Genomic DNA, 23121 nt, shown 5'->3' with positions numbered 1-23121 from the left:
CTAAAAGGAAAACCGGACATGCAGAGTGTAGCGCAGCGGGTTGACGGTGTCTTCAACAGCACCGTACAGCAGTTGTTGACAGAGGGCTGGAGTGTAGGACTGAGAAGGATTTTCTTTACAACTGGGCTGTAGTTGTCTTTTGACATGAAGCACTGTACATGTGCTGGTATGTGCATTTTTGACAGGAGCACCAACACTGGAAAACAGTAGCACTGTACGTTTTGGCGGGTTTGGTAAGATCTGCTGTTTGTATGTACCGTTAAGTTAACGTTGCTAGATGACTTAAAGCTAACTTAGCTGATCTTAATTTAACCTCATGCTTTCTGCATTAGCAAAACGTAAATGAATAACACATCAGTAAGTCACGTTACTTAGCTATGCAGTCACCTTAGTAAATTAACTCTTACACCAACTAACTCTAACGTTACGTTATGCTTTGGCTAATATTAGCTGCTAACATTACGGCACTATTAAAGGAAACCTGTGGTAGTTATAGCAAATATCACCACGTGTGTAACTCCTATTACTGGCGTGTGTTTACGTGAATCGTTTACATCAATGTCAGCTGTAATACTACAGCGTTAAGTAATGCCAAATTAACTTGGTAAAGTTGCATCAGTCACGACCAATCTGCCTCGCATGGATTCACTGTTAAAATCAAGCTAGCTGTCTTTATCCGCCGTCCACTAGTTACAGCACAAGCACTTCCGTTGTGAATATTACAAAAATAAAAAGGACTACCATTAGACACGGGGTGGGTATTGTAATGCTTGTCATAGCGTAGATTAAGTACAAACACTGGAGATGTCATTTTTTTTACCACATGAATGAGTGTGTTTTAATTTGGAATACAAGACGCCCAAATCGGAAGTCGTGATGTTGGATGCTTTTAGCTAATTTAACTCCTCTACCATGGCTACATAACTGCAGCTTACTTGGCTAATCTGTTTACATGTTAAAGGACAGCTAGGAGTTAATCGCAGCAGAGTTATATGTAACGTTACCATGCAATCCGTTCGTCTTAGATTCAGCTAACCACACGTACGTGACTCTCACGCAGCTAGGTGTTATTTTGCCATTATGTTATTTGGCTTGCTAGGTGGTACCTGCTGGAGTGTGTCTTGCAACTTAAACTATGGGTATGTGAATGAGCTGCGTGTTAGCCGGGGTGTCTCTTTCTCTTTCACAGAGACTGGGATCCTGCTGGCGTGTATAGCCAAAAGGGAGAGCTAACTTACGATGCTCTGCTGGGGAAATGCTTCCTACGGACAGCTGGGCTTGGGTGGGATTGATGAAGAGATAGTGGTTGAGCCACGAAAATGTGAATTCTTTCACGGCAAGCAAGTGCGCGATGTGGGGTGTGGCCGCAAAAACACCGCTTTCCTGCTGGAGGATGGGACGGTGTACACCTGTGGCTGCAATGACCTAGGACAGCTAGGACATGAGAAGTCCAGAAAGAAACCAGGTTGGTGTTTTTTGGTTTTTAATTGGTTCAGGGTAACGCAAATCTTGAATCATATAAATATTTCTGTGTGTTCTATTAGAACAGGTTGTGGCCCTGGATGCACAGATCATAGTGGCTGTGTCATGTGGAGAGTCCCACACCCTTGCCCTGAATGACAAAGGACAGGTTTTTTCTTGGGGTCTGGGCTCAGATGGGCAGCTAGGCCTAAATAACTTTGAAGAGTGCATTCGTGTGCCTAGGTAAATTACTGAGGTTTCGTAATTACTACTTTTCAAGAAGCCTTTGTGTTTTCTTTGTCTAACACATCATCTCGCCCTTTAAATGCTAGAAACATAAAGAGTTTGTCAGATGTACAAATCGCTCAGGTAGCCTGCGGGTATTGGCACTCCCATGCACTTTCAAGAGGTGAGGATAGTTTATTCATGTTTAACATACTATATATTTATTAATTTAGGTCATTATATTTTCCAGATATGAAGACATCCTGTGTTCTCTTTGTGTGTTTTTAACATAGGAGGCCAAGTCTATTCCTGGGGCCAGAATCGATATGGACAACTTGGGCTTGGAACAAGTGGACAGAGCATTGCTACACCTCAAATCATACAGTCTCTTCAGGGCATTCCTTTTGCTCAGATATCAGCTGGTGGTGCTCACAGCTTTGCACTCACTGTCTCAGGAGCGGTGTTTGGTTGGGGGCGCAACAAGTTTGGTCAACTGGGTCTCAATGACACCAATGGTGGGTGGGCAAAACCTCAAACTACTTGTCAGCAGTTGAGACCTAAACTCTTATGACTTATTGTCAGAAGGTCTTTTTCAGATCGGCATTTCCCCACTCTGCTGAAGTCTCTTAGATCGCAGAGAGTGATTTACATCTCCTGTGGAGAAGATCACACAGCAGCACTGACCAAGTTAAGTTATATACATTTTGGTTATTTCATGAATCTTCAGTATATTTTGTCGGACACTTTGATTTGGATCTGCAGTTATTTGGACCAAAGTGGTTTGTGATTTAATTAACAGCCTGGGTTTTTTTATAATGACTTTGAATTCCTCATTGTTCTAATTATATTTTATGTGGCAGCATAATAGCAGAGGTTGTAGGGTCACAAAGACTCAAATTAACATAGCTGATCAATGAGTTATCAGAGTTTCATTACAAAATCTAAGCCATTGATTTTAGTTAAGATTGATGCAGTTCAGTGCTCTCTGCTCCATTATTTTATTAATTTATTTTTGTTGTAAAAAGATGTGTACTACATTATAATAATATATTATCCTTGTCAGCAGTCAAAAAAACCTCCCTAACCAATAACCTCAGTGGATTCACTGGTCAGCTTTAAAAACATAAAGGCCAAATCAAAGTTCACAAAAACATGCAAAAAAAATTGGTGGTAGACAAAGGTCTGTGCACAGATGGCACAAAGATCAGAAGATTGGCTTCTATCACAAAAAACAAAGCAAAAAATGGGATGGGGGGGTTCTAAGACTGCAGAGGATTAGTGACTGCAGAGAAATTTCTACATAATTTGAAATATAAAGATTTTATGTCACTTCATGTGCAGTCAGTGAATTTTAAAATCTCAGGTAGAATTGGAATATGATGTGTTAAACAGATTATATCTCCCACACAGTTGTTTGTCTGTTTATGTACACCTACTCAAATTAAAGCTCAGACTTGGTATTTTAATATAGTGAACATGTAACTGTAAGCAAATACTTTAAGTCTTTGAGGTAATCATCATTAAAGCCACCTTAGTCTTGTGTTTGTTTCTGGTAAATACTGCTGGAGAAAATAATGAGTGGTGGACACACTGACAGTTTGAAAGCCAAATTGCCCCTCAGGGACATTAAAGCCTTATTCTGCTCTACACTTTGGCTATAGGGAGATAAACAGCCATAATCTTCTACCAACTGAAACAGTGTTTGGCTTGTGAAGTATTATCTGCATTGCTAGATAAAAATGCTAATCTTATATATCCAGCTACCCAGAGCACAGTATTTCAGTAATGCACTCAAGTTTTAGGAGGATCCCTGTTTTAAAGCTTGCAGAATAAAATAATTCCTTTGACTTGGTTATATTATTTACTGATGGCTGTTTTTTAAATTAATAACTGATGTGATTGCTTCCTCCCAGCTCTTTATACTCAGGTGCCTATTAACATTTGTTGTCTTTGGAAGGGTCCAAATAACGGTTGTTGCTCTTTTTACAGGAGGGAGGTGTGTTTACATTTGGAGCGGGAGGATACGGACAACTGGGACATAACTCTACAAACCATGAAATCAATCCAAGGAAAGTGTTTGAGCTCATGGGAAATGTAGTCACGCAGATTGTATGTGGAAGGTACAATTTGTTGTGTGTTTTTACACAGTTGATCTCAAACATAAATGTACAATAACATTATTTTACACAGTCAATGTTAAAGGTCAGGCAGCGTAACATGTTTTTTTTACTGTGATTAAAGGCAGCACACGCTGGCTTTCACACCCTCCTCTGGAAAGATGGACTCATTTGGGCTTGGTGGTAACGGGCAGCTCGGTACACGCTCCACTTCCAACAGAAAAAGCCCCGCCCCTGTTAAAGGCCCCTGGGTACCCTGTAACGCTTCAACAGATACAGGTGGGGGCCAGTAAATTAAGCTGCTTCAAGTGATTTCTGAGACCTGGGGTGCAAGAAGAAACAACAAATCTTATGCTCTCATGCTTTCATTAAATTGCAGACCAGGAGGGTTGTTACGTCAAGAGGATTTATGCTGGAGGAGATCAGAGCTTTGCTCACTACTGCACTGCCAATGTAAGTTTTCAGTAATCACGATCCTCTCACATTTCAAGGCCTCAGTCACTGAGGTTAGTGATGTTTGCACATTTTACGAATAACATACATCCAACTTTTGCTAGAACTCCCACAGCATAGATGACGTCAAGTTTGAAGAATCCCACAGAAAGATTTGCTCCTTGACTGAGGACGTCATACAAAGATGGTTGAACCACACACCAGGAAGACTCCCAGTAGAAATCTCCAAGTAAATTTCCCTTCACAGTAACTTTGTCTGACTACATGTTATTGTGTATGGTGTTATTGCCACTTTTACTTTATTCATATTTTTATAGTGGTAGACATGTTTCTGAGATTTGCAGCCACACTTATTGCTTTCCTTTTGTGATCCCCTCAGTGAGATCAACCTTGTGTTCTCCTCAGCAAGCTGCCTCAATGGATCTTTTCTGTCAATGAGGTAATCGCAGTTTAGATAACAGTCCAGTTTCACATACAGTCAATGCTAATAATTGTTTTTTATTGACTCATTATTTAGTGCTGTTGGTCAGCAACTTTATTTCATGTCATTTTTCAGTCGGTCATCAGTTTTATTGTTTAAAGGATGTTTTATCAACATAAATTTGGCCAATACAAGACCACAGATGGATAGTTTGTCACAGTCGGTGTGTATTGAATTTGTGCCAGCTAGAAGATGGTTGCTGCCAAGCAAATCTATTAGAGCCACACTGGCTTACCATTTTATTAGATACACATGTACAATATGATGCAATCAGGTACACAAACTCTGCAATGCTTTAGGATTTCGTAAAACTTGTAATGTTTAGTTTTTGAGACTGGCCTGTAGCACCTTTGTGTTTCTTATTTTCAGGTTCTTCTTGTGTACAAGGGGGATCGTTTAAGTGGTGGCTAGAATTATTGAAATGCTACCTGTATAGTCTCATACTGTCCTTTTTCTTTTACACAGTAATCCAGACCACTACAGTACCAGCGGAAAATGTTCAGGAGTGGATATGAACATGGCTCGCATCTTGTTTCACAGAGTGATCCAAAAAGATCACCCTGACATCACTCAGCAGGTCTGTGATCATAAAAACAAACCATTATCATTGCACTACATTTCACATAATGCATTGCTATTTTCCCATTTGGAAACTTAAATAGATTTCTACTAATACAGCTTCGTATTGCATGTATTTTCTGTGAATATGTCCTTTCACACATTTCTCTTGCAGTGGCAGCATGTATCATACTTTTATTGTACGTACAGGCAGATAAAACTAGTTTCTAAAACATAAATAATTCATATTTCAACATATTTTGCCATATCTGCACATTGCTGTGACTTTGTGGTCTACATTACAGAAACTTCTTGTCTTAGCTCTGATGGTAGGAAGTATATAAAATAGGATTTTTCCCAATTTGGTATTACAAAAGCAAATCCTAACTAACTTATAAATCCTCGTGTCCTGTTGCATCCTTTGAGTTCTACAGAGTTTCAGCTGATGTACAGACATTCTCGCATTATCCTGAAGAATTGTTTTGATACACTTGGGAATTCATCTTCACCCCAATCACTGCAAGCTGGCCAGGTTCTCAATTCAACCACAGTACTAACATTGATGGCTTTAGTAGCTTCATGGGTCACTGTGGCAATAAAAAGGAGATGGTGACTTTGTTTTACTACTCCTCTAATAACTGTTATCGTGTCACCATTGCACTTTGCCCCACAAGCATCTCAATACAGTATTTATGCAACAAGCGCCGGGAATTGCATTAATCCTAACTTTACTCTCTCTTCCTCAGATTGCTGGCAGTCTGGAGAAGAACCTAATTCCCAGACTGAGCAGCTCTCCTCCAGACATTGAAGCACTGAGACTCTACCTCACTCTTCCAGAATGCCCTCTCTTCAGTGACCGAAATAATTTTGTAACAATTGCTATCCCGTTTGCCAAATCGCTCATCAGCCTGAAAGAAGCTCCACTGAAAGTGCTGGGTAAGATGAAGAATGCATTTTCTGGTTTTTGCAGTTCTGTACTGTTTTTTTTTGTCTGACAGTTTTTGCCACTGCTCTTCTATTTCTATGTGCATCAGGAAACTGGTGGTCTACATTTGAGCCGCCGGCATTTCAGCGGCTGGTTGAGTTGTACAAAGAGGTGGTCGTGTATTTGCTCCAGATGCACAAGGTGGGAATACCGTCAGTAGAGCAGAGGATTTTCAACTGCTTCCTGGACACGTGCCTCCGACTTCTGGAGATCCTGCACACGGTGGGAAATGAGGGGAGAGAATAATAAAGAATTTGTGTTAGATTTGTCACATGTCAAATTCATTCTGTTAATAATATCCATGCTGCTGTTGCTTCAGGTCAGTGAGCGAGCAGGTCACATCATCCAGTATGATAAATTCTACATCCATGAACTGGATGATCTGATAGACATTCGAAATGATTATGTCACATGGATTCAGAGGCAGATGTATCCACTGGTGAGTCTGTTGACATCAGTTCTACATTTCATTTCATTACATTTGTCTGAGTTTAGGCATCAGTATCAACCGTGTCATGCCTCTGTCCTCAGGGTCATGATGGTGTGGTGACTCTGTGTAGGTATCCATTTGTATTTGATGCCCAAGCAAAAACCACTCTGCTTCAAACGGATGCGGTCATACAGATGCAGGTAATATACAGTCACTTCACTCAAATGAGGTTTCTTTCTCAATTGATGATTTTAAACCATACCAAGTGGATTACTGTACCTTTCAAACATACGTTTTCAGCCTAATTTGCATAAGTGGACAACTAAATCCTCATAGGCAAAAATCAATAATGAATGATAGTACCTTCACTGAAATTGTTTACACGTGATGCCTCACGTGTCTATAACCAGGCACCTGTGTGCTGTTTAACAAAATCAAGAACAACAATGTAGCCACTAAGAGGGCTATCAAAAATCTAGGCCAAGATATCAACACTGAAGTAATATTTTGGGTCAGTCCCCTATTGAGCTTTATAACCAACCAAATGTTTATTACAGTGAGTTTCACTTTGTTAAAACAGATTTACCACAAATACAGTCACAAGAAAAAGTCTGTGAAACTTTTGGAATGTCATGGTTTTCTGCAATAATTTGTCATAAAATGTGATCTGATTATTAACAAATATAATGTTTCTAAAATAATAACACAAAAACAATTCTGATCTTTCATGTCTTTATTAAGAACAACCATATACTGCTGTAGAGTGTCAATGTGGTCTTTGGCAAACTTCAGGCATGCAGTGTGTCATACTAATTGACTGTAGGGTAAATGTTTAAAATTGTCATTATACCCTTGTTACATATATCTTGACAGATGGCAGTGGACCAGGCACAGATGCAAAACTTCAGCTCTATGTTCCTACCTGCAGTTGAGTCTGTTAACCCGTGCCTCATCCTCATTGTCCGAAGAGAAAATATTGTGGGAGACACCATGGAAGTCCTCAGGAAGTCCAAGAATGTTGACTACAAGAAACCACTCAAGGTAAGAGCTGCTGCAATCATTAACTACATATTAGCAGAAGATTATCGTAGGGTGCTGCTCATAGTGACACACTGTCACTCCATGACACTGCAGAGCATTGTTAGCACTTACTTTTACTTTCAAACATTTTAATAATTACACAAATCTTGTCAAATTACAACGTCTATGTCAGTAAATAATTTCTGAATAGATGGTTGTCAAATATTATATAAGTGCATCTAGAAAATACTGTCGCTTTACCTTTTCCACATTCTGTTATGTTACAGCCTTATTCCAAAATGGATTAAAATTCATTATAATATGCGGTATTGTTTGTAGAATTTGGAGAGAAATAATGAATTTAAGCCATTTTGGAATAAGGGTGTAACATGGCAAAATGTTAAGCGCTGTAAATACTTTCTGGATGCACTGTAGCTACTAACTGTTCTGCATACATACTGTGTATTTACAAATCTGATGCTGTTTAGATTCTGATATCAAAGCTACTGCCATTGTGCTAACTTTTGCAACATCTATTGCAGGTGATTTTTGTGGGAGAAGAGGCGGTTGATGCAGGAGGTGTGAGAAAGGAGTTCTTCCTCCTGATCATGAAAGAGCTGCTGGATCCCAAATACGGGATGTTCCGTTACTATGAGGAGTCGAGACTCATCTGGTTTTCAAACAAGGTACTTACCTCATAATTTGCCTTTGTATGCTTATACTGCTGAAATATTACTAGCTATGTTGTAAATACTCTCTAAAAACACTGATGTGGTGGAAATATGTGGAAATATATGTGAGAAACTGCCCTCCAATAAAATCTGACAATCAATGACTGTCCCTTGCAGACCTTTGAGGACATTGATTTGTTCAACCTCATTGGGGTCATCTGTGGTCTGGCTATTTACAATCTCACTATAGTGGAACTCAACTTTCCTGTGGCCCTTTACAAGAAGCTTCTGAAGAGGAAACCGACACTAGACGACTTGAAAGAGCTAATGCCAGATGTGGGAAGGTCAGATCAAGGGACAGTAATCTGAGGTTGCCATTTAACATGTTTGTGAACACCAGTTGCAGATAAAATTAAATTTTGCATTTATACACATTGTTTAACCTAAATTATTTAGTAGGTGTTCTTAAATGTCTATTTCTGTCTGTTCTTGAACTAGGAGTTTGCAGCAGTTACTGGACTACACAGAAGATGACCTAGAGGAAACCTTCTGCTTAAACTTCACTGTAAGGAGACAAACAACAGTCTACGCTGCATAAAGTAGCACATATAAAAGAATCTAAACACTCTGTATTTTCAGATCACAGAGGAAAACTATGGAGCTACAGAGGTTTTGGAATTAGTACCTAACGGCGAATACATCAATGTCACTAAATCAAATAGGTAAATTATCTTGCTTCTCACATGGCAGGTGTTGTCCAAAAAAGTTGTTTGATTTTTTTTTTTTTTATGTGTTGACAAATGCATATTGTGACGTTTTTAAAGTTCATGACATTTTATGTAAACAACAAATGTCTTCTTACCTTTTATTTTGACAAGGACAATGACTACTAGAGCATACAAAAATACGTAGGTGTCAGTTTCAGGAAAATAATCTAGACCCATATTCCACATGTTCAGCAGATTTAAGAGATTGAGATGTAGGGACACAGAAGTAATATTTAATTTAAGTCCCCTGTTGAGTTTAATAACCAACCAAAAGTTTATTACAATTAGTTTACAAATATGTGTGTCAAAGCATCCACACAGAGCCTGTGTCCTAAATATTAATTGTCTGCTGAGAGCTGGATGACCCTAATGCCTGTATATTACAAATGTAGCTCTAGTCAATAGCTTGTTAGCTTCACATAAAAACCAGAAATAGGGGAAGATCAAACCTGGTCCTGTCTAATGGTATCAAAATCCATTTACCAGCACCTCTGAAGCTCACTGATTAAAACATTCTGTGCAGTTAAACAGAATTGAAATGTTGAACTATCCCTTTAAGACCTTATTCTGCTCAAATCTTTACGCCTGAAGACGCATCTTCCACTTGCAAGTGCGTGTTTACAACACTTGCCTTATATTTCCTATTCATTCTCGTTGTTCTCTTCTTTCTGTAGGCAGGAGTTTGTCAATGCCTACGTAGACTACGTTTTCAACACGTCAGTGGCTCCCCTGTTTGAGTGCTTCTATGCAGGCTTCCACAAAGTGTGCGGTGGAAAAGTTCTGGAGCTGTTCCAGCCAAACGAACTTCAAGCCATGGTCATTGGCAATACCAACTATGACTGGACTGAGCTGGAAAAGGTCTGGTTTCCAATATGGAAGACGAAAAATATGACATCTCATTAAACTCATTTTGTCCAAAATGGTACAAATAATTTTTTTCTCCACTTTCAGAGTACTGAATACAAAGGGGAGTACTGGAATGACCACCCCACCATCAGGCTCTTCTGGAAGGTGTTCCACGAGCTTCCTTTAGAGAAGAAAAAACAGTTTCTCTGTAAGTGCTACACTATACCATCTATGACTTGTTGTAAAACATGAGAGAAACAGTTTGTGATGTTAATGGGAATTTACACAATGCTTGTGTTCAGTTGGAAAAGTAAAACAATGTCTCGTCTCTCCAGTGTTTCTCACCGGAAGTGACCGTATACCCATCTTGGGCATGAAAAGCCTGAAACTGGTGATCCAGCCCACTGGTGGAGGAGAACATTACTTACCTGTCGCCCACACCTGCTTCAACTTGCTGGACTTGCCCAAGTACACAAGTAAAGAAACGCTCAGAGAGAAGCTTCTCCACGCCATAGATCACAATCAAGGCTTCAATCTTGCCTGAATGCTACACAGAAATGCCTAGAACTTCATATCCAGACTATTAATGGCAGCCACGTCCTCAGTCTGAAATCTGCTGTAGAAACTGGTTGGAAAGAGATGGTCACATGGCCACTAGAAATGACAAGTTGGATGTCAAGACTTTCAAGTTCATCTTAACTTTGATTTTCCAGCTTTTTTTTTTTTCTCCATGCCATCACAATATTTGATGCCCTATTACAAGTCGATTCACATTTGATATTGCTCTTGTAGATATGCTTTTACTCATGTTTGGATATTACCAGTATGATGAAGCAAACTACATACATCATAGGGCACAAATACAGCAACATTATGCTTGTGAAATGAATTAAATGCAGCAGCACTACTTTTCTGGAGCTTATGATGTACTAGTGAGATGTTTCTGTAATGTTTACGCTCTGGAATAAATTTACCAGAAAAAGTGAAGCAACTAGATTTACATTTTAAGCTCCAGTAAGGTGAACGTTGCAGCATGGCTACTGCAGTGACTCGCACTGTATTTTACTTGAGCTAATGATGTCTCCACCCCCTGTGAATTAAATGTTCAAACGCAGACAATGTAAACTAAACTAAGTTCTGTTGTGACATTTTGAGAGCGGTGAAGCATTTTCTTTATATCCCGAGAGGATTTTCCTGGCTGTTAGCATCAAGCAATCCACAAATATAAACTAAGTACAGCCACTGAAATAAATGTAAGTTACGTTAGAGATTAAATACCATCCTGTGGTTGAGGTGTTTATGTACCATCTTCCAGATCGTTGATTGATCGATGTTGGTTATATACCGTATGATCATTTATTGTTAAAAGTACTTTTACCTGAAATATTTTTAGATGCCTTGTAACTCTACAACTTAAAATGATGACCTTCACATGATAGGCCGAGTCATCAGTCATGGTTTTGCTTCTCTATGGACGAAGAATACATGTTGATCTGCTCCTGTAAACATGAACAGATTTCTCTCTATACAGTGTAGTTCAGGTTTACATTTTAATGACACACTGTACATGTTAAATGATATGCACACACACTGCGGTACATGGCCAAGAAGGAGGCAAATGTGTAGGTCTGTGTTGTCCCCTTCGTACAGAACATTTGGTATATTAGGCTCAATGGGGCAGCTCATGGTGGACCAGCTTATAGTGAGAACCACAGGACGGGCAGCGTTGGGCATCTCCCTCATGAAGCCAGAACCACACAATGGCAGTGTTGTCTTCCTCGCCTGTGGGAAGTCATGGTTAACAAGGTTTGTAGTATACCATTAAATTAAAACAGCAACAGACCTTTAATGAACATCACTTACAAAGACAGCCCACCATCCGCTTGGTGCCAATGCAAGGCACAATATGCGGGTCTTCCTTGGTACCAGCATACGACTTGGGCTTCAGCATACTGTAGGGATCCTGTAAAGTTAATTTAACTAAACTTAGTAGCTGTTAGGATAAAGCACGGTAAACAGTGCTGTTGTGTTTAGTTACCTACCTTTCCCTGTTTGAGCGCCTGCAGAGCGCGTCGCTCCAGTCCAGTAGCTTGTTCTTCATCTGTCGGGATTCCTGAAAACAAATATATATATAGAGGATATCTTAAAACAAACGATCAGTCGCTAATTTAACATGAAATGTCCGGATGTCCTCAACGCGTCTAACAGCGGGGCTGAGTGCGTTGAACGCTGCACGTCGGCGTTGGACGCCACCTCCGACAACCTCTTCACGTCCTCCACCAGGATGTTGGCATAAAACCAACACTGTGTCACAGGAGGTGGGTCTGTCACAGGAGGTGGGTCTGTCACAGGAGGTGGGTCTGTCACAGGAGGTGGGTCTGTCACAGGAGGTGGGTCTGTCACAGGAGGTGGGTCTGTCACAGGAGGTGGGTCTGTCACAGGAGGTGGGTCTGTCACAGGAGGTGGGTCTGTCACAGGCCTGCGACGAGCTCTGATCCAAATGACCTTCATTTATTTATTTCATACAAACATTAGCAAGTGGAGTTTAGAGGGTAGAAAAGGTCAAATGTCACGGCGCCGAAAGTAACACAGACATTAGGTAACTGCGTACAAACACTACGAGTCCCAATGCAGAGTTATTTATCAGTAGTATGTATAAAAAGTCTGCAGTTAGATGAGCCTCACCAAACTAAAAATACCGACTACCACACTGACAACGAGTGACAGTGGTGCGTAGTCTGTGGGCCCGTCCCCCGCTCTCATAACTCCTCATTTCCTCCATTATAAATAACAAAAACTCACCTCCCCCTGAAGCCATGGCTCGCTGCAGCGGTCTGGCCACCACATTGCTCCTCAGCCGCAGTGTTGCTGTCGTCCAAGTCCGGAGCAGAAGACGTCCCGCCATGTTTCCTGTCTCACGTTCAGGTTCAGGAAGCGACGGGGCGGAGACAACCCGTTGGACTGAAGTGACCTCGACGCCCTGCTGACTGACAGGCGGACGGACCAATCAGAGCAGAGACCTGTCTGCGCTGACCAATGAGATTGAACAGACGGAGGACGAGGAACAGGTGGTAAATAAGACTAAAATCACATAAAGGAAGAAGTTTGAAAGTTAAAGTGCTGCAAAAAATATCTACATTTATAAAATCTACTCAGATATAGACACACATTACATACAGATATATCAGATATCAATATTAGCTTAAGAAAGGACTCCCCCTGCTGCGCAGTTTAACTTGTATGTCAGTATTTAATGCAAATTAGTTTCATTTTCACTGTCTTTGATAGAAATATCACCCCCACTGAAACACAAACATAAACACACGCTCTGTATCACGTACTGTGTGTTTATGAGAGAGAAGAAGTGGTGAAAGATTAAGGTGAAAATTTCAACCAGAAGTAAAGGTCAGAGTTAAAAACATCATTCAGAATTGTAGTCTACAGAAGTTTACCTCAGTTCAGAAGGTTTAGCAACTTATATTAACTTTTATTTTCCAGAAATGTTCTTTATGGCCTCTTGAAGGATTCCCCTCAGCTGCCCTGACACTGTGTCAAGTGAACATGTGAATGACATCTGCTGACTTACTGTAAAATGAAAAACACTTTCTAAGTCCCACGATGACGGGGAGAGAAATCATAAAGAATAAAAAATCATTCAGTCGTTCATTTTATTTTTAACACGGTTTCTGTGTAAAAGGCCTCTGACGACTGTGATACAGTATATTACAAATAGATTTTGATCTGAATGTTCTGCTGCTTTTACCAACTTTAAAAGTGAACATCATGTTGAACGATGATAGTTGCTGCTGTGCTCCAGGTGGAGGCGCTGTAGGAGCAACAAGCAGCAAGAAAGAAGCAGGTGGAGCAGCAGAAATCCGAGTGTGGGATGATGTGGAAACGGTCCATTTGAGCGTGTGTGTGTGGTGCAGCTGTTTGTTTGTCAGTAGAGAGAGGGAAAAAGACTGGGTCCCGCTGTTTTACTCAGGCTGCACTACAGCGTCTATTCACAGGCGCGATCCCACTACTGAGCGGCACGGGGGCTTTGACCTGCTCCGTGTCCGACCTGGGCCGGTGCACCCCTCCTTAGACGACCTGGTGGTCCCGGGCTCCCCCAGGAGCACCATATCGATACCGAGCTTAGTGCGGACACCCGATCGACACAGTCCGCTGCAGCTCAGAGCTCCTGAGCTCAAACGCTCCTCCAGCCTCAGCCTCCCGGTAGCTTGGATTACAGGCGCGCGCCACCGCACCCGGCGAGAAAGTCCTTCATTCACAGAGGGTTGGTGTTTACACACGTGACGTCATCAGGCAGCACGCCAGTGACGACAACAGCTGGAGCTGCGGGGTTGAAGGGTGGAGCAGCAGCTGTGGGAACAACTTCCACACATCAGTCACAGTTCAGTCTTTTTCTTTTCAGCAGCTTCGAGAGAAATATTTCAAGACAGATGTTGAACAACTGGGTTGAGTTGCTGAACAGTTGCACAAACGTTTGTCAAGCTGCAATGTTGCTCAGTCGTTGAAGTCAGCAACATGGAAACTACACGTACAAAGTAAAGAGCAGCTTTGAATACAACACTTGACTGATGCTGCAGAAAACAACTCAAGATCATTCAAGGTCTGTGTGTTTAGAAACTTGTTCTGTGACACACACGGAAAATGGACTGATCCACTCACAGAACATCAACATCTCCAACAGATTTACAAAGTCAACCATGATTCTTCACGGACTCTTTTAAAATGACTCCCAGTGAATCAACATTGAAATCAGTAGAACTTTATCAGGATTTCAGAAACACGCTGAACATATGTGAACAAATCTTTGATCAACATCTCACCAGAACTTTCTCTTTGTCTAAACTGTGTTTTCCTGCATCTTTGTATTGTTGACTATCAACAGCACATAGTGTGAAGTAAGTGGAGCGAGAGAAACGAGTGAAACCAAAGAGAAAATAGAAAAAGTCACGTTGTTTGTTGAAGCATCTTTAACACTGAGCTCATCAGAACCATGAGGTTACACTGTAACTGTAATATACATGTTTCAATTTCTACTCAATTAAAATGTTAATATTTTAGTTTATCAACCACATTAGTTAGTTAGTAGTTATATGGTTTCATGCCCCGTAAGAGCACCACTGATGCCATTTTTGCTTTGAGAATGTTGATGGAAAAGTACAGAGATGGACAGAAGGAGCTGCATTGTGTCTTTGTAGATTTAGAGAAGGCGTATGACAGGGTGCCGAGGGAGGAGCTGTGGTACTGTATGAGGTCGTCGGGAGTGGCAGAGAAGTACGTCAGAGTAGTTCAGGACATGTATGAGAGAAGTATGACGGTGGTGAGATGTGCTGTAGGTCAGACAGAGGAGTTCAAGGTGGAGGTGGGACTACACCAAGGATCAGCTTTGAGTCCCTTCTTGTTTGCTATGCTGATGGACAGGCTGACAGATGAGGTCAGACAGGAATCTCCCTGGACAATGATGTTTGTGGATGACATTGTAATTTGCAGTGAGAGTATAGAGCAGGTAGAGGAACAGCTAGAGAGGTGGAGGTTTGCTCTGGAAAGAAGAGGCATGAAGGTCAGTCGTAGTAAGACAGAATACATGTGTCTGAACGAGAGGGATCAGGGTAGAAGCATTAGGTTACAGGGGGCTGAGGTGAAGAAGGTGCAGGAGTTTAAGTACTTGGGGTCAACAGTTCAGTGTGATGGAGAGTGTGGAAAAGAGGTGAAGAGGCGAGTGCAGGCAGGTTGGAGCGGGTGGAGGAAAGTGTCAGGAGTGTTGTGTGACAAAAGAGTGTCAGCAAGACTCAAAAGAAAGGTCTACAAGACAGTGGTGAGACCAGCTCTGCTCTATGGGTTAGAGACGGTAGCAGTGAGAAAGAGACAAGAGGCTGAGATGGAGGTAGCAGAGATGAAGATGTTGAGGTTCTCCTTAGGAGTGACCAGGTTAGACAGAATAAGGAACGAGTACAGTCAGAGGGACGGCTCACGTTGCCTGTGTTAGCGACAAAGTCAGAGAGGCCAGACTGAGATGGTTCGGACATGTTCAGAGGAGGGATAGTGAGTATATTGGTAGAAGGATGTTGGAGATGGAGCTGCCAGGCAGAGACAAGAGGGACGACCAAGAGGAGATATATGGATGTCTTAACAGAGGACATAAGTTGGCTAGTGTTAGGGTAGAAGATGTTCATGATAGAGTTAGGTGGAGAAGGATGATTCGCTGTGGCGACCCCTGATGGGAAAAGCCGAAAGAGAAGAAGAACCACATTAGTCCCATTAATACATACTTATATTTAAGTATTGAAATATTAATTTTAAAAAACATGATCAATTCATTTGAGGCAGCAAGTGATTAGTAAACTTTTCAAATGATGAGAGTTCATTTCTGATTTAATTTTATTTTTCTCCATCTCATCATATTCTGGTGTTATTACTGAGTGACATCACACTCTACAGTCACTATATCATGTGTTGCTGTGCAAATAAAATGATGCTGTATTCTTTAAGTTGACACTTTTATTTTCATGACACAAAATACAAATGAACAGTTTACAGTGGTTATTACATTTTCAGTTCAGTTTTATTCAAACACATAACATCGTAAGATGTAAACACTGGACAGGTTGTTTGGTCCACAGCTGCACACAGAACAATACAGCTCCGAAGCTGAGGATCACTGCAGAAAGATCCAGACACAGAGACAGAGAGGAAGAAACACAACTATGGTGAGTTTAATGTGATCTAATATAGCTTCTTGATCGGCTTGAAATTAAAATGAATAAGAAAAGATAGTTACAAAAATAAATCAATAAATCCACAAATAACCTGTAAAATATAAAAACAGACTCACGTTGCTGAGGTGATGAAGACTCTTCTTGGTTGTTGTAGACGAGGGGAGGTGTGAGTTTGTCTCAGTTTTAGTACATGAATGATGAAGAAGAGGAAAACGTCTTCTGTAGAAGAACTTGTCCTTATGTCCTGTGATCAGTTCCTGGAAGATGTGGATGTTGTTGAAGTCCAAAGAAAACCTGAAGAAAACCACAAACAACATGTGCTGTGTGAAAATAACACAAATCAACAAGGTTCCTCCTCCAAAATTAATATCTGAACACTGACACAATAAGAAAAGCTCAGACTCTTCTACAGTGGACTTATTACTTGAGTTGATGTTAGAGGCTGTAGATAGTGGATGTAAGTGGAGGATGAAGGTGGTGCTGCATGATGTTGAAGACAGCAGAGGGGGGCTGGAAGTTGAGGGTGAAGGTGGTGCTGCATAATGTTGAAGGCAGCATGTGCAGGGTGAATGATGAAGGTGGTGCTGCATAATGTTGAAGGCAGCGGAAGCAGGATGAAGAGGAAGGATGAAGGTGGTGCTGCAAGATGTTGAAGGCAGCAGAGAGGGGCTGGAAGTGGAGGATGAAGGTGGTGCTGCATGATGTTAAAGCAGCTGAGGGAGGCTGGAAGTTGAGGGTGAAGGTGGTGCTGCATGATGTTAAAAGCAGCGGAGGGAGGCTGGATGTGAAGGATGAAGGTGGTGCTGCATGATAGTGAAGGCAGCGGAGGGAGGCTGGATGTGGAGGATGAAGGTGGTGCTGCATGATGGTAAGCAGCTGAGGGAAGCTGGAAGTGGAGGGTGAAGGTGGTGCTGCATGATGGTAAGCAGCTGAGGGAAGCTGGAAGTGGAGGGTGAAGGTGGTGCTGCATGATGTTAAAGGCAGCGAAGGGAGGCTAGAAGTTGAGGATAAAGGTGGTGCTGCATGATGGTAAGCAGCTGAGAGAGGCTGGAAGTGGAGGGTGAAGGTGGTGCTGCAAGATGGTAAGCAGCTGAGGGAAGCTGGAAGTGGAGGGTGAAGGTGGTGCTGCATGATGGTAAGCAGCTGAGGAAAGCTGGAAGTGGAGGGTGAAGGTGGTGCTGTAGGATGTTAAAAGCAGCGGAGGGAGGCTGGATGTGAAGGATGAAGGTGGTGCTGCATGATGGTAAGCAGCTAAGGGAGGATGAATGTGGAATAAGAAGGTGGTGCTGCAAGATGTTGAAGGCAGCAGAGGGGGGCTGTTGTAAAGGATGAAGGTGGTGCTGCAATATGTTGAAGGCAGCAGAAGGAGGGTGAAGGCTGAAGGTGGTGCTGTTTGATGTAAAAAGCAGAAGAGGAAGGGTAGAGGTGGAGGATGAAGGTGGTGCTGTAGGATGTAAATGGCAGAGGATGACAGTGGAGGAGGTGGTGTAGGTGGATGTTTCAGGAAGCAGAGAGTCACTTTACTTTTGCTTCTTTGCTCTTTTTCTTTCTGGATTCTGAGGCTTCGGTTCTCCTGAAACATCCACGTCATAAAGTGGAGGATAGACACCAACCTCGTACGACGCCACCACGTCCAAACGTCCGTCCTCACCGGCTGACGTCTCCATCTGGGGACGATTCAGCGTCTCCCACAGCCTCTGCTTGATGCGACGTCCCAGCTCCAAACTGTACGGACGAGGTCGACCGGTCTTGTACCTGTGAGGAGCAGAAGAAACACAAACCAAATCTTATTGATACAAAATCTCACATGTGGAAAAGTTGAGACACAGAAAAATGTGGAAATGATGTGATTCAAAGAGTCGGGAACATACTTCAGCAGGTCGTCGACCACTCGCTGGTAGATCTGCTGGTACTCTCCCACTGAGCAGTTGTGGATCATCAGGGGGACGTCGTCCTGCAGTGGAGCAGTGGAGGGTCGGGGGCTGGGGGCCACGCTGGAAACAACGGGCAGGTCGGCATCTGGGATGGTGGACAGAGGCCTCGGGACAGGAGTCAGCAGAGCTGAGGTGGAGGTCTGAGGAGAGGACACCACGTCCTCCTCTGGCTGTTCAGTTGGAGCCTCTGAGGTCCTCTTCCTCTTCCTGGGACGCTGGACAGCTGCAGCAGCAGCAGCAGCCTGGTGGAGCTTTATTAGAAAATGGAAACACACCAGAGGACGTCAGGTTTTCATCAACTAGCTACTTAATACCACACGTTAACATGTGACCAGAGACAAATGTCCATCAGATGGACACAGGAGACGACAAATTTGTTCAACTAAAACATCCAATTTGACCAAATTCAAATGATGGACGATAAAAGTGAAGATGAAAACAGGAAGAAAAAACTGAAGCTGAATTCATGGAAATGCATGTGTCTACATTAAATATCAGAGACTGCTGATCTAGTTTAAACCAAGTCACTGATTTTAAAGATCATGTTGCTGTTATTTCATGTTTGATGTTTATTTATTTTCATGACACACAAATGGACTTGGTTCACTTCACTTTCCATCATTTCATTCAAATGTCTGCTCCACTATCTATTACTTATTACATGCGTCCTGTCTGTGTGTTTCCACTCATTTAATAATAATATCAATAAATAAATCTCATTTCCTGATCAGTGGATTTTGTGGATGCTGTGAGCACCGGGGTGGACACTGTTCATGTCTCAGTCAACTCACAAACACAGAGAAAACAGCAGAGACTTTCAAAGGGTTCAAATCTCACATTTTCCATCATGAAACTCGGATGTTGCTCTTTCTTCTCTGACTGGGAGTCTTTAGTCGTCGTTAGGACGGAACAAGTCCTCAGTACAAGAGACAATCTGGAAGAAATCGTCGAGTGAAACTTGGAAAAACTTTTCTTGACCGTCTGAGGTTGTGTTGATTTTTAAATGCTGATCTGATGGACATGATTCACCATGGCAACCACAGAATCTCTGTCCTCCATTTTGGGATCTGACTGGTCCTCACTTCTTCTCTGCTCCAAGTTCACTTTCACTCTTTCTGTCCACATCTTGTCATCAAGTCACCGTGTCTCTGCTGTTTGACCACATTTCCCCACAGGAAATAAATCCATACTTCATTTCTTCTCATTCTTCATGTGTTCATCTGGGTTTTCTCTTCATTTTACAACATTTCCAGTTCCCACTAAACATCTTTCACTTAGCTACAAATGCTACAGCTCTTTAACTCAAATACACAAAACCACACTCACTCACAAGTTTGGTGCAACACGTAATTAGAGCCCAACAAGTTTTCTACTTTTTACTCAAGTGGATTAGAGTTCTTAGTTTGTCCTCGTCCTTCTCCTTCTCTCTTAGACCCGCCCACAGCAGATTCAGTAGGTTCATTTATCACTCATTAGTCCAGACTAAAGATTGACACCTGTCTAATCCACAGAGATTACAGGAGAGCTGCTGATGACACCTTCAAGAACTGTTCCAAACCCGGGATATTTCATTTACTGTTCGTAACAGAGTTTTACCCAAAAACAATCAAGTTTGATCAAACACACATTTATATATTGGTAATTCTGAACCACTTTGATTTATGTGAACATAGACATATCAACAGGTTACTACATACTGAATTAAAATATTAGTATGTAGTTTTTTAATGCCATTAGTCGCATTAATATAAATTTATGTGAACCAGGTGGAATAAATGTGAGTGTATCCTGTCAATAAACCTGTAAATAGGATGTAGTGACTGTGACAGTTTAACTGGAGATTTACGCTTTGAACAGCAGAGGGCACAGTCTGACTGGTTCTGATGGTGGTGGGGTCCTCGGGGTCAAAGGTTGAAAATAGAGGAGAAAAAAGGTCATGCTGGAGGGCTGTGTTTGCAAATAGATGGTGAGTTTGTAACGGGAATATTTCTTTATTTATATATATTGTATCTAAATATATAAATGTATAGGTGAGGAGTGAGCTGATGTAACATCACATGTTGGTGTTTTGTGTTATTTGTTGGTTTAGGATTGTGGATGCGAACTTGTCCCTCTGTGTGCATGGTAGGAAAGAATCATATTGTATTCCTGAGTTACTGAGTATGAGTGAGCACCACTCTTTGTACTGATATTGTGAATTTTGTTTTCCTACAGTGCCACTGACGTATTTTCTTTCCAGACCAAATCTGCGTGGTGTGCACAGTAAAGTACCTCCAAACAATACGGCAGGGGTGAAGAGTGATAGGGCTGCAGATCCCAGTGTTGTCGCGTCAGACGATGCAGAGGACCAAGGAGCTCCACCTGCCCTATCCCCATCTGGTAGGGAAGGATCAGTGTTTGAGTCTGGAGAAGGCAGGGTTTGGAGTTCCTGTCACGTTGAAGAGGACTGCAGGCTGGTGTGGACATCACCAAGTTTATCCTTTTACACTATAAAGACTGATTTATCAGCAATTAGATAAGAACTGTACTGTGTTAGACTGTAACAGAAATACTGCTGAAAACAGAATGTCAATCCAAGGTGAAGGTCGTGTTACAGGAGAGCAGGAGAGTGTGTGGAATAACTCAGATACTGGCTCTGAGGATGAAGTCGAAACAGTTCATGTACAAAGACAGAAAACAACAAGAAGAGGCTGCTGTATCATCACTGAACACTGTATCTACAAGATCATATGTTTATGTACCAAGGGAACGGCACATAAACACACGCGCTAAGCTCAGTTTTGAAACACTACCCAAACACTGTTGCCAATGAGAAAGTTGCATTAAGGGATCAGTTGGTGGAAGGTGTAAGAGCTCCTGCATTGAGGCGAGAGCTACGCAAATATGTCAGAGCTCATCCAGAGTCGTCTTTGATATATGTGTGTGATGAGGCGAATTTGTGGGCATCAGAAGAGCCAGTGCTTACTGGGAAAGATAGAAAGAGTAGAGTGAAAGTTTGTAATCATGTCACAACTGATGCACAATGTCAAGTTGTCGCTGCTTGTGAGAAACAAGGCTACCTTGAGGATGCCATGCAGGTTCTAGCTGAGCAAGGAAAAGTCAGTGCTGCAGGCCCAGCTGAGTAAAGTGTCTCACTTGATGATGTTTCATCTTGTAGAACAAGACAAAATGATTGCTGAAATAACCAAGGCAGTGAAGGATTTGACTCCTTGTAATCAAAACCCTAGCACTACAGTAGCTAGTAGAACCAAGACACTACCAGAGTTTACAGCTGATGGGAAACCAATATGTTTCAGATGTCAACCTGAAGTTCACATTGCAAAACAGTGCCCAGAGAAGCCACGTAAAGATGCAGAGGGTTCTTGTGTTTCGAGGAAACGGGAACTCCGCGTTTCAGTGAGTCGGGCAATGCAGGGACAGATGTTAGACTCAACCAAACCTGAACTTACAGTAGGTCAATGTCCGGTTGTTGAGCTCAGACTCAACAGTGTGCCGACTTGTTGTTTACTGGACACAGGAAGTCAAGTTGGCACAGCCACAGATGAGTTTTTCAGGAAGCATTTGTTGGACCATGATGATGATGCTATGCTCACTACGTCTTACAGGCTCAGGATCACTGCTGCAAATGTCTTTAAATCCCATACCGAGGCTATGTTGAACTAGAAGTCGGGACAATGAGCTTGAAAATCCCTAACTGTGGATTCTTGCTTTTAAAGGATTGTGATAGTGTAGCCAGAACAGAACAGTGGATCATTGGTATGAATGTCATCCACAAATGCCAGCAGCTTGTTACGATAGTTAGAGGCAGCAAATACACCATTTCCACCAGGTATGGCTGTCGTCCCAACACTTGTAGATAACCAAAGCCACAGCCACCCAGTACAGATTGTGAATTCCTCACAGGAGGATTTCTGGTTGTGTCCCAGGACAAGACTAGGTATCATCTCTGCTGTTGAGTGTGTTGAAAGTAACCAACTCTGATTTGTTGTATTTCTGCAGATGTTGAACAGGTTTCTGTGGATACCAGAATGAACCGATTGACAGCAAAGTACAGTCTGTATTAGACAAACTTGATATTGGTGACACTGATGAGGAGTGAGCTGCATTATTGCCACTGACATATTGTCTTTGGTACTGAAATGTTTTGTGTTGCAGAGTTTTACCTTATATTTCACAAAAGAAAAAAAAAAGACCCCACAAATAAAAACTTGTCCTGTCACATTCATCATCACTGACAGTTTTCCCTTTTGTTGCTTAAATGTAAAGTTTTGCAGAACTTGCAGATAAATTATTACTGTGCTTGTGGAAACGCAGCGTCCATATTCAACTTATCCAAACACTGATCCTCTCTTATGGTGAAAATAAATGACAGCACGTTACAGTAACAACACGATGACTTGCTCTAAATGATCAGAAATTAAAGTAGATCATTAAAATACAAAACA

General features: G+C 41.8%; 2 protein-coding genes across 2 annotated transcripts; one reads left to right on the top strand and one right to left on the bottom strand.

Annotated features, from left to right (window-relative positions):
- Positions 1-54: 54 nt before the first annotated feature.
- herc4 (HECT and RLD domain containing E3 ubiquitin protein ligase 4) lies at positions 55-11294 on the top strand. Its single transcript, XM_026354974.1, has 24 exons — positions 55-233; positions 1190-1465; positions 1545-1704; positions 1794-1870; positions 1980-2201; positions 2283-2374; positions 3676-3806; positions 3928-4082; positions 4183-4256; positions 4361-4485; positions 4636-4695; positions 5203-5314; positions 6042-6231; positions 6330-6502; positions 6600-6719; positions 6812-6910; positions 7584-7751; positions 8273-8416; positions 8579-8745; positions 8900-8966; positions 9041-9123; positions 9843-10026; positions 10120-10222; positions 10350-11294. The coding sequence occupies exons 2-24, from the start codon at positions 1240-1242 to the stop codon at positions 10556-10558; spliced, it is 3141 nt and encodes a 1046-aa protein (XP_026210759.1). The 5' UTR covers positions 55-233; positions 1190-1239; the 3' UTR covers positions 10559-11294.
- Positions 11295-11550: 256 nt separating this feature from the next.
- LOC113158770 (cytochrome c oxidase subunit 5B, mitochondrial) lies at positions 11551-12971 on the bottom strand. The gene is made up of 4 exons (XM_026354976.1): positions 12817-12971; positions 12057-12127; positions 11878-11977; positions 11551-11796 (listed from the first exon to the last, which is right to left on the bottom strand). Exons 1-4 carry the CDS (start codon positions 12917-12919, stop codon positions 11684-11686), a joined length of 387 nt encoding a protein of 128 aa, XP_026210761.1. The 5' UTR covers positions 12920-12971; the 3' UTR covers positions 11551-11683.
- Between the last annotated feature and the right edge of the window lie 10150 nt (positions 12972-23121).

The sequence above is a fragment of the Anabas testudineus genome, chromosome 15 (genome assembly GCF_900324465.2).
Source record: "Anabas testudineus chromosome 15, fAnaTes1.2, whole genome shotgun sequence".
NCBI classification, from domain to species: domain Eukaryota; kingdom Metazoa; phylum Chordata; class Actinopteri; order Anabantiformes; family Anabantidae; genus Anabas; species Anabas testudineus.
Note: the sequence above shows the minus strand (reverse complement) of the source record. Positions and strands in the feature narration are given on the sequence as shown.

What these genes read in the sequence shown, in the direction of transcription:
- herc4 (XM_026354974.1), top strand. Translation starts at nt 1,240, where the DNA reads ATGCTCTGCTGGGGAAATGCTTCCTACGGACAGCTGGGCTTGGGTGGG. An exon ending in ATGCGGTCATACAGATGCAG is followed by an intron (nt 6,911 to 7,583) that starts GTAATATACAGT and finishes ATATCTTGACAG; the next exon opens with ATGGCAGTGGACCAGGCACA. An exon ending in TCATCTGGTTTTCAAACAAG is followed by an intron (nt 8,417 to 8,578) that starts GTACTTACCTCA and finishes TGTCCCTTGCAG; the next exon opens with ACCTTTGAGGACATTGATTT.
- LOC113158770 (XM_026354976.1), bottom strand. Translation starts at nt 12,919, where the DNA reads ATGGCGGGACGTCTTCTGCTCCGGACTTGGACGACAGCAACACTGCGG. An exon ending in AGCCATGGCTTCAGGGGGAG is followed by an intron (nt 12,128 to 12,816) that starts GTGAGTTTTTGT and finishes ATTTGTTTTCAG; the next exon opens with GAATCCCGACAGATGAAGAA. An exon ending in GCGGATGGTGGGCTGTCTTT is followed by an intron (nt 11,797 to 11,877) that starts GTAAGTGATGTT and finishes GACTTCCCACAG; the next exon opens with GCGAGGAAGACAACACTGCC.